Source organism: Labrus bergylta, chromosome 12 (assembly GCF_963930695.1).
Source record: "Labrus bergylta chromosome 12, fLabBer1.1, whole genome shotgun sequence".
NCBI lineage: Eukaryota > Metazoa > Chordata > Actinopteri > Labriformes > Labridae > Labrus > Labrus bergylta.
In genome coordinates this window covers 21262564-21272532 of record NC_089206.1, presented here as the reverse complement: position 1 = coordinate 21272532, position 9969 = coordinate 21262564, and the positions used below count along the sequence as shown (strand labels likewise).

Here is a 9969-nt window from a genome sequence, read left to right as displayed (position 1 = left end):
TTTGTCCCGTGCAGCAGAGGAAGTAAAGGTTCATAATGAATCTAGGAAAGATGCCTGATCTAATCCAGATGTGCAGCCAAAGAATCATTGAAGGAGAAGATGTTTAAAGACTAACTGACAATGACTGATTCAGAGTCTGTGGTTTTATTTGACAACACTTTATTAAAAGAAAAGTAAAGAGGAGTTAAGAGAATATACAGCATGTGGTTAAAATCTAAAGCTCAACATAGAACAGACAACAGCAGAGCTTCAGTCATATCAAAGACACGTCTATTTACACGGTTACAGCCAGAAGTCTGGCGGAAATATAAAAGTTCAGGGATCTGCCTACAAGGATGAAATTAAAACTCATGAAGTAAATATGTGGAGAGAGGGGGGATGATCACAAGCGGAAGCGGTCTGTGAAGTTTGGTGAGTGTGGTACGGTGAGAGGAACTTCACTTTTCTTCAGGTCGACAGGTTTGTAGTGTCTGATGGGTTGAGCTTTATGAACCTGCAGGAGGAGGAAGAACGAAGTCAGAATGAAGCTGCACACTGAACAGGCCGCTGCACATCTTAGAACAAAGGCTTTAAAGTCCAGCAGCTGATTGGTCCAAAACCGAGCCGTCAGTCAAGACTAAAGCATTTCAGTCAATGCAATCAGAATTATTTAAACTAGGATTACAGGAATTGTCCCGCTGACAGATTTTCTATATTATTCTAGTTAAAATCTAAACCGAGTTCATACCACAGAAAAGTCCTAGGTCTCTATGTGGGGAAATTTCTTGTTTGTGCAACTTTGAGACTGTGCTCCCTTTCGCTTGGTGCATAACTTGATTTAAAATATGACTGAAGATCTAAGGGTTTTGGGGCACTGGTTTCCTAGTGGTCAGTGCCTCGCCCAATACACAGAGGCTTTAGTCCTCTAATCTGACGGCCTGGATTTTAATCCAACATGTGGCTCCTTTCCTGCACGTCATACATCACACACACTGATTACTGACTATATCGGCTGCCTCATCTCTCAAAAAAAAAAAAAAAAAAAAGCATAAAAAGCCCCAAAAGAAACCTTAAAAAGGGGCAGTTTTATGTAAAACATATGGCATCAGGACGTATCAAAGTATTGAACTGTTCCACGCTTCTCTGAAGGAGCCAAATGTTAAACATGGATCAAATCAATGCACCACTGTAAGCAGGAGTGTTACAGAGAAGGTAGTGATGCTCATGGCGGGGATAATTCTTTCACAGACGTGTTGCATCAAAGACAAAAGTTCTATAGTAATTCAATCCAAACTAAAGTAAGAAGTTCTCAGGTTAAGCTCTTGGTCCTCAGTAGGGTCAGTCTACCTTAAAGCTCCTGTGGAGTCTATGAATCAGATTGAAATAATGTCTCCGTAACATCAGCAAGACGACTTTGAGAACTTTTTCTAGAACTGGACCCTTTTGAATTTAATACCCGGGGTATGCAAGTGTTTTTCAGTCACCTGTTCTTGCCGCATCCTTGAGACATCCTCCTTCTTCCTCTGCTCCTCCTCTCGTCTCTGCTCCTCCTCCATCAGCGCCCTGAGAGCCTCCTTCTCGCTGGCCTGACGCTCGAACTCCTGCCGCTCCCGTGCCCGCCGCTCCGTCGACAGCTCGAAGGCCTCCGTCACTGAGGATGAGTAAATGCCTTCTCAGAGTGTGATGAAGGTAACAGGAAGACAATGAGTGACACAATACTGCAGAGTGCTGCAGCCTCCGACCAGAGAACCTTGCAGAAAGTCTACACAGCGTCGGGCAGCATTTAATACTTTACACCATCACTGCATGCAGAAATAGGACTGGGCTACTTGATAGTAATATAATAAACTGCTCAGCCATGCAGAACTTTGTTGAAAGATAATCAAAAATCTTGATGTTTCTGCTGAGGGTAAATATTTAAATACTGCACAGGCCAGGTATGAATGTGCTGTATTTGGAGATTGGCCAATCAAAAAGATGAATGATGAGCTACTGCAGGAAGATTCTGGTGTTGCACATTTACTAATCAAACTCTGAGTGTTTGGGATAAAGCATCACAGGTCCTTCTAAAGCGGGGTTAGTTTCAGGGTGCAGCGGTGCACGACGGTCGTTTTTACCTGATACAGTGCGGCTATCCTTTTTAGGCTGGAAAGGCTCTTTATGGGTGACTGTGTTCGGCCTCGCTTTGAATACGGCTGCTTCTTCACGTTGTTTCTGCTCCTCTTTCACCTACAAAGACATGAGAGGTTTAGGTCGGGAGTTTTTAAAGGAAAAGACTGTTAAAGTTTAAAAACAGCTTCTTTTTAGTTTCTTACCATTTGTTCCCAGCGGCTGGACTTGACGGCTCCTCGCTCGTCCAGGCGCATTTTGAAGGGCTCGGGCTTTGTGGGCTCCAGCTTCTTCTTCTCTGGGAGGATGACGGCGTCAAAGTCCGGGAGAGGCTGAGCCTTAAACTGTGGAACCTGGAAAAGATCAGGGGAGAAAATCAGAAACTTAACACCTGTGTTTATACATTGCGGTCTTAAGATTGTATTTGGACGTTTTACTCCACCTCTTCATTTCGCATCTCCACCAGTTTCTTCTCTTTCAGTGCCCTCCTCTCTCGCTCCCTCTCTTCAAAGGAGAAAGGACAGACCTCCACGTTGTGACTCTCTGGGAGTTGGGGCTGGAAGGGGAGGCCAAAGTGAGGCACTGGGGGGGCCTTGATTGGTGACGGCGGCTTCACCTGGTGGAAAAAACAAGTTCGAGGTGAGTTAAGGTCGTCAAAGTGAGTGAAAGAAAAAGAGAGCTTAGCAGCTTCGAATCTAACATGAACCCCTGGAAATGTTTTTGGACAGACTGCCCCTGAAATCTACCTGAGTTGACAGAGTTGAAATGTTTACCGAGTGACACAGCTATGATGACAGTAAATGCCCTTATATCAATGCTGCATGTAAAGTCGTTGCCCCCGACAAATTTCCCTGAATATTTCCTTCTGAGTTCACTCATTGGCTCAGCACGACTTCTTGGAGAATTGTAATCAGAGTGCGGGCAGGAAAAACTCCAGGGACAGAACAAAAACACAACACATTGTGATGACTAATGCAGCTCTCCCCGAGTTTCAGGCACCTTAAAGAAGTTTTGTGTTTGTGTGAGAAGGCGAGCGACCTAAACGAGTCCTTACTTCCACCTTGGGCACCACATGGATCCTCTTCTTCAGGGCAAAAGCTGGAGACTCCGGCACTGTGGGAGGCAGAACTTTCTTGTCGGGTACTCCCTGTGGAACAGAGAGAGGAAACTTTATTTCCATATGATTGTAGCTGATAAAGAGGAAACTCATTTTTTTTTTTTTAAATTAAGAAAGCCTGAGTTAGTTTAGACTCGACGGTCTGCTAACCTCTCCAGGCAGCAGGATCTAAACTCACCGTCACGCCTTCCAGGATCTTCTTGGGCAGAGGCTGGGATTTGAAGGTGTGTTTCTCTTCGTCCTCCTGAGGTTTGGCGGCCTGTCTCTCCTGGAGCCTCTTTTCAATCTGCAGCTCAAAGCCTTCCGGTACAGTCGGCTCCTTCACAGACGGCTTCTTTAGACCTTCTACACCCTCCAGAATCTTCCTGTTCAGCTCCAGAGCCTTGAATTGAAACCTAAGATTTAAACACAAAAACATTAATGCTGATATCTGACACTCCTAACAGGATGGATCTTCAGGCTTAGAGTAATTACTTAATTACTACACAACTACCAAGTACTTCAGCAGCCTATGTTCGTGTCCAGACTTATTCTCCCAAATTTAGCAAAGCAAAGTTCATATTGAAGATGTTTTTTCTGTCTCTTTCAGCAAATACTGAAGATTAAAGTCAACGTTTGTTTATTCCTAGTCAGCAGGTCAAATCTAAATCATGCTGTTAAGATGCACCTTTGATTGAACTTCCCATTTTCACATCAGTGCACATTTGGTCCATCACCGTTTGGACAGGATACAAAAACCTTGTGAGCGATGACAGGTAAACACAGGTCCTTACTTGTTAAGTTTCTCCACCTCCTCCGCCTCTAGCTCTTCGCTGCTCTTAACAGTGGGGGGTCGGCTCCTCTGGTTGGTCATCAGGTGTGGGGTGTGAGGATGGGTGAGCCTCAGGTGTTCCCCCTTCACTGGAGATGGTCCTGAAAACACAATTCATGCACGCATTTTAGTCCCACTTCACACTGACGGTGAAAAGAAACAGGTGAAAAGAAGATGGACGTCTCTCACTCACCTCTTGCTTGACTGCTGCGGCTGCGCAGGTGGTAGCGCTCAGGGGTTCGTTTCTGGAACTGTGCTATCTGCTGAGCCATGGGCACATAGGCCGACGGCTCACCCATCCTTCTCTTGTTGCCCGTCGACAGGTTGAAGGGTTTGGGCACTGTGGCACCTCTCGGAGGCCTTGCCTAAAATACAGAAAAGGTGATAGTTTTTTTTAATGTCTGCAAAAAGAAACATGTAATTTGATTTCTCTGCACACTTAAAGAGAACAAATAGCCTAAAAAGCACAGCGCCCAGCTTTTTTTTCCTGAGTGCTCCACCTTATTTGTGCAGCTGCTCTGAGCGCTCAAGTTGGAAATTTTCCAACTTTTCAGAAAGGCGATGTTGACGCCACATGTGCTCTTTTCTTTATGAAAGTAACGGAGCAGTGTCGGTCATACAGCAGCCGTTAACAACAGATTGTTGTCATAGAGACAGGATGGACTTGCAGCTCTTTTCTTCTCAGTGCTCCCAAGCGCACAGCCAGCACTTTTCTGTCGGGAAAAAACAATGCTTGGTGGACACTGGGCCTAATATAACAGGTGTACAGCACTAAGTCACTTGTAAACATGTGTTTTATGTTATTTTGTTGAGTAGCAGCTTGGGGCTGTTTTAGTGCTGAGGTTTTATCAAACTGGGATGGCAGGATGAGAACCAAAACATTTTTTTTTTATTACAGATTTCTCATCATCACTTCAGACCGCTGCAGCATTAATGTGGTCTCATATTTACTCACTGGAGACGACGGTTTGCGGAGCTGGGCAGCATAGTCCACTTCCCTGTGAGCCGCGTTGGATGCAGCGGCCGTCTTGGACCGTGTGTTCGAGTTGAAGTGGAATTCTTTAGGCACAGTCGCTGAAAGGACCATTTTCTTTGGTGGTGGATCTGAAATAAAGCAACACAAAGACAATTGTAAGGCTGACTTTCTGAAGGCTCCTTAAAAAGGTAGCCATGAAAAATTCAAGCTGCTCAAAGTTAGTCACTGTCGTTTACTCACTGCCAGCCAGAGCTGCTTTGTAGCTCGCCTCGTTCTTCTTGCGATGCAGAACGACTTCCTGTTGCAGCTTCCTGATGCGTTCCAGCTCCTGTTCTTCAGAGCTGCTCGGCCTGTTAGGATCAAAAGGTTCAAACTCTATTTTAGCAACTTGTCCAGAGAGTGAATATCCATATCTCCCACACCAAGAAGGGGATGCTAAAGACGGGACTCTCTGGTAGCTGTGGACTCACACTGTGTTTGCAGGAGTTGGAGCTGCAGCCCGGCTGATGGTCGAAGTCCCAGTGTTCGCCTGAACGGTCCTGCGACGGGCGGCGCTGCTTCTTCGGACCGGTCTAGCTACGGGACTCCTAAAATAAACAGCTTCAGTTTAAGACTTGAAAAAGCAGCAGAGATGATGCAATGTGGGGACCCCGATTTGACTTTCTAGGTCCGGAGGTTTTAGTAGAGAACAAAGAAACATCTGGTGGATCCAACAGCACGCTCACAATACTCACTTCTTCTGTTTCTTTAATGGCGGTGCAGCCGTAGCGGTGGATTTACGTTTGGAAACCCTGAGAATGAAGAAAAGTCGAGGAACGAATTAGACTGAAATCAACCACACGGTAAGATGCTGAAATGATTGGTCCACATTGTCCTGTAAAGTCCTCTTTACTCCATCCTAATCCAGTGTACATGTTGTACCTCTTATTTTATCTATTCGGTTTCAATCTCTTGTTTTGATTTTGTTTCAGTTTTTAAAGCACCAGTCCAAGTTTCAATAAAACCCCCGAGTCACTGACAAAATTATACGGCCGCTTACACAGCCTATGTTCCCCTGTGCTTCTGTCACTTGGTGTAAAACTGTTGGTCTGGCGCAACCAATCACCCTCATGTGCTAGATTTAACCATCTAATCTAACTCTGTTCAGGTTGATCAGAACCACAGCTCATCTTGTTTTTTATTAAACTGTCTGAAGAGATTCTCTAGGGGGAGAATAACTTAGATGAGTTTAGTAAACCTGATAGAGACATGGTTTACTTTTCAAACACAAACAGATTAGACATTGACTGTGTCAGACGACTTTCCCTTTTCTTCTCTTTTTTTCAAATCTAGCTTCACATCGTAGTAAAGGAGCAGCAGACACAAACATAGGGGACATACCTTAATTGCTGGGCAGGGGGTGGATTTGAGGTCCTCGTTTTTGGCCGCGCTCCACTTTGAGCGGGAGTTACTCCGCCCCAGGATGTGACCACGTTTGGAGGTCGGTATGTGGACGTGCTGGGTCCTGGAAGAATCATCGGTCCGTTAAAGATCATGTTAACCCGTTAAACTCAGTCCTTCAAATGCCAACATTTTAGACCATAAAGCATCCTGGGATACATCAGAGGAAAGCAAACAAGTCCTAAAGATTCTTGTTTTCATGCATTTTGGTAAAAACAAAAAAAACAAAAAACTTTCTACGTCGTTGTAACAGCCATACATCCAAGTCGCCTACAGTCTTTTGTCTGCAGATAAATCAAACTACATCCCAGATCCACTTGGAAGACACACCCATTATCTCCAGAGCAGCCAAACAGAAAACATCCACGTGTACATCCTTAGTAATCAGTAACAGAGTCAAAACAAAGATAACTAACCAGAGTCGGTGTCTGTCTTCACTTGAGGAGCAACGACGGCAACTGGCTGGTTGACACTGTCGGTTCTCATGAAGAGTCGGTCTACTCCCGTTGTTTGAAAGGGGCTGTCTACTACTTCGGACTGTTGCTCTGCACGTAAGAGACAGTCAGAGATCAGGAGGACGATTTCTTTTATGAGTTATTAACAAAGCAGGTGACACTGTAGGATGCTTTAAGCAGAATCCATGAGGAGGGAATGACAAAGGAATCATCAGCTTGTGCTCAAGGGCATCTGACTGCAAGGAAAGCGGTGTGAGAGTGTGTAAAATTGTAAAAATGCTGAGTAAGAAAGCATAAAATATGTGTTTCATTGTACAGCCCTAAAAATGAATTCTTTAACAGTGACCTCAGGCTGTGAGGATCAGAGACACAGAACACTAACCTGACTCACTTCCTGTATGCTAATAATTTTGTTCACCTTACAAAATGACCAGGTTGAGTGGGTTACACTGGATCAAGAAAAGTATTTAAAGTAGTAAACACTAAACGCCGCGCAAATTATCATTTTATATCTCGAATTATAAAAAATTAAAAACACAAAACAATCAAAAGGTGATGGTGTAGTTTCTGCAGGAGTTGGAACCACTGTCATTATTGTGGTTGCACAAAGACGACAAATTAATTTTAACACAAGTTTAACCTGCCAGACAAATACATTAGGCCAGGGGTGGGCAACTGGCGGCCCGGGGGCCACATGCGGCCCTCGTCAACCCTCAATGTGGCCCTCAGGTCAATATTTACATATCAAAACATGAAGAAAACATGACAAAATCTGCCTTGAAATCATGAAAACCAGAAGTATGTCAATAATAATATTTGATCACTGGTATATGTTGAGTTAAATTTGAGACATAATTGACTGTTATCGTTTTTCGCAGTCGCAGGGGAAAGGGGGACAAATGATGAGCAAATAACTGACAGTGGGTCAAGGAAAGTCTGTAATGCTGTAAAGGAGCCTTAGTGGTTGCACAAAATGAAAAAATAAAAAAAATAAAAAATAATTCATCAAAATAAAAAAAGCCAAACATGTACACCCTGCCAGACAAATGCAGACAATAACAATGTGAAAAACAACCATAATAATGTATTTACTACGGTCTTGGAAACTATCAGGCATTTTGAAACAACCAGAGGACACTTACCAAACCACATATCATTATTATCAGCTTTGTCCAGCTCCTTCAGGTCGACGACACTGGACGGGGCGTCAAATTCATACCGATCAGAGGTCTCACCAGAGTCACTGTCAGCCATGATCCACAACTCACCTGGACAAGAACCAAGGCAAAACATCTTCAAAAAAAGCTTGGCAAGATGAAAATCACAGCATTACTGTATCATATAACTTATTAGCTGAGTGTAGGGAGGATATTTTCATGTGAGCTGTAGCTTAGAGAAAAGTCACAGAAGCTAGGTGGCTAATGTTAGCTTCACATCATGAGCAAATGTTTGACATTTTAAACCGATAAACGCAGACTTCGTGTTGATTTATAGATGACTCAATTTGTTTAATAATCTACAAGCTTAAAAAATAAGTCGACAAAGACTGATTTAAGCACAAAACAGTGTATGATTTGTCAAAAAGCTCACCGTGTTTGTCCGTTCCTTGAGCGACACGATTGTAACTGCGGAGTCGCAGACCGTTACCGTTTAAATTTCCTGCCTTTTGAATTCTCCGCCAATAGCTGCTGAAGGATTCACCCGCTCGCCGCTGATTGGCTCAAACAAGTCAACTTCCTGTCAACATCTGATCACGTGATCCGGACGTAAAACGTGTGAAAGTATGCGCGTTGAATAATAAACAAAACCATAACAACAACTAATAATGCGGGAATTTAAAGAGGTTTCAGATAACTTTTCATACGTCAAAATCAACGTCACGTAAAATTGTTGGATAAAATAAAGTTTGCTTTGAGGATGACTAAAAAAACAGGCTGACCAGAGTTATTGTGGCTCCTTTTGATTTAAAGAGTGGATTTATCTTAAAAGGGATGACTGAAGTCAGCTGGATTCATAATCTATGATGCTGATTTTATTCCCTGTTGAACGAGTCCATGCACAGTATTTAACTTCTTTTAATTTATTCTAGAGTTATTTCAGCATTTAGTCTTTTTATTCTTCTTTTATTACATTGTGCAAACTGTATAGGAATCAATCTCTTTTACTGTATTTTATGCATCACTTGATGTGTATTTATACAAGTTGGATGGAGCTGGGTGTTTTCTCTGTTCTTTTGCTCAAGAGAAACTTCCCTCTGGGGACAAGAAGGTATATCTAAATTTATCTAATCTAATCTAATCTAAATAATATGTGAAAACCCCATTGCCTGTCTGTATGGCTAAAATGACAAGGACGAACTAAAGTAAAATTGGTCTTCATGGGCGTCACCAGTAAATTCTTTGCTATCTCTTTTTTACATTTTGTTGCCCTTTCAGTCTGTTTTAGATCGACAAGCCAACCATCACTGCTAACAATTAAAGGGAAGTCAACTGAAAAATCTCATGTTTAAAAGAGGAAGTCAAATGTCACCCATGATGGTTGAACCAAACCTCTTGTGCAGCTTCCTCCCAGTCTTCAATCTTTACTCATAAATTACTTCCCTACAGAAATGATTTCTTGAGTTAAAAAAAGGCTCATGTTGTCAAGTCAGATTTTTCTTGTGTGGGTACTGTATGACTTCTGCCATCTCAAATACCTCTTACTTTCTGCCATTAAATTTAAAGGTGTTTCCCTTTTATAGTTTGACACAACACAGTCTCTCTTACACAATGTCATGTTAAATAATAAGTGATAGTCCTTTATGTGTGTGCATTTCAAGCATTAAGGCGGACGCTGCATGCATTCTTTCTGAGATAGTGTAGAGATAAGCCAGCAGTAAAGCACTTTATCTCCCAACTTTACTCAGCTACGTTAAAAACACTTTCTCAATAAAGAGCTTGTGAAAGTAATGTAGCACCTTGTTTAAAACATTAAACTTCGATGTTTGTGTGTAAAATGACTCATTTTTCACCGGAACGCATACTGTGAGGGTAAATAAAGCTCATTCTTCCACCCAAGATGAAGCAAAACTGTGCGATTTATA

The 9969-nt window shown here is 42.8% G+C and overlaps 1 protein-coding gene across 3 annotated transcripts; it reads right to left on the bottom strand.

Annotated features, from left to right (window-relative positions):
• Positions 1-142: 142 nt before the first annotated feature.
• tpx2 (TPX2 microtubule nucleation factor) lies at positions 143-8543 on the bottom strand. Of its 3 annotated transcripts, none has more exons than XM_020630346.3 (17): positions 8478-8543; positions 8030-8155; positions 6849-6977; positions 6373-6496; positions 5727-5783; positions 5463-5579; positions 5233-5342; positions 4972-5120; positions 4210-4381; positions 3979-4117; positions 3384-3600; positions 3143-3235; positions 2531-2704; positions 2295-2441; positions 2097-2208; positions 1464-1648; positions 143-493 (listed from the first exon to the last, which is right to left on the bottom strand). In XM_020630346.3, the coding sequence occupies exons 2-17, from the start codon at positions 8139-8141 to the stop codon at positions 383-385; spliced, it is 2148 nt and encodes a 715-aa protein (XP_020486002.2). In that variant the 5' UTR covers positions 8142-8155; positions 8478-8543; the 3' UTR covers positions 143-382. The 3 variants fall into 3 exon arrangements, with proteins under 3 accessions (XP_020486002.2, XP_020486003.2, XP_065817734.1); XM_020630347.3 differs by having other exon boundaries at positions 1464-1630; XM_065961662.1 differs by lacking the exon at positions 6849-6977.
• Positions 8544-9969: the final 1426 nt, after the last annotated feature.

Coding starts and splice junctions, on each gene's coding strand:
- tpx2 (XM_020630346.3), bottom strand. CDS start 8,141: ATGGCTGACAGTGACTCTGGTGAGACCTCTGATCGGTATGAATTTGAC. Junction 5,784..6,372: donor CCCCCTGCCCAGCAATTAAG/GTATGTCCCCTA, acceptor CTTCATTCTCAG/GGTTTCCAAACGTAAATCCA. Junction 4,118..4,209: donor CCGCAGCAGTCAAGCAAGAG/GTGAGTGAGAGA, acceptor TTGTGTTTTCAG/GACCATCTCCAGTGAAGGGG.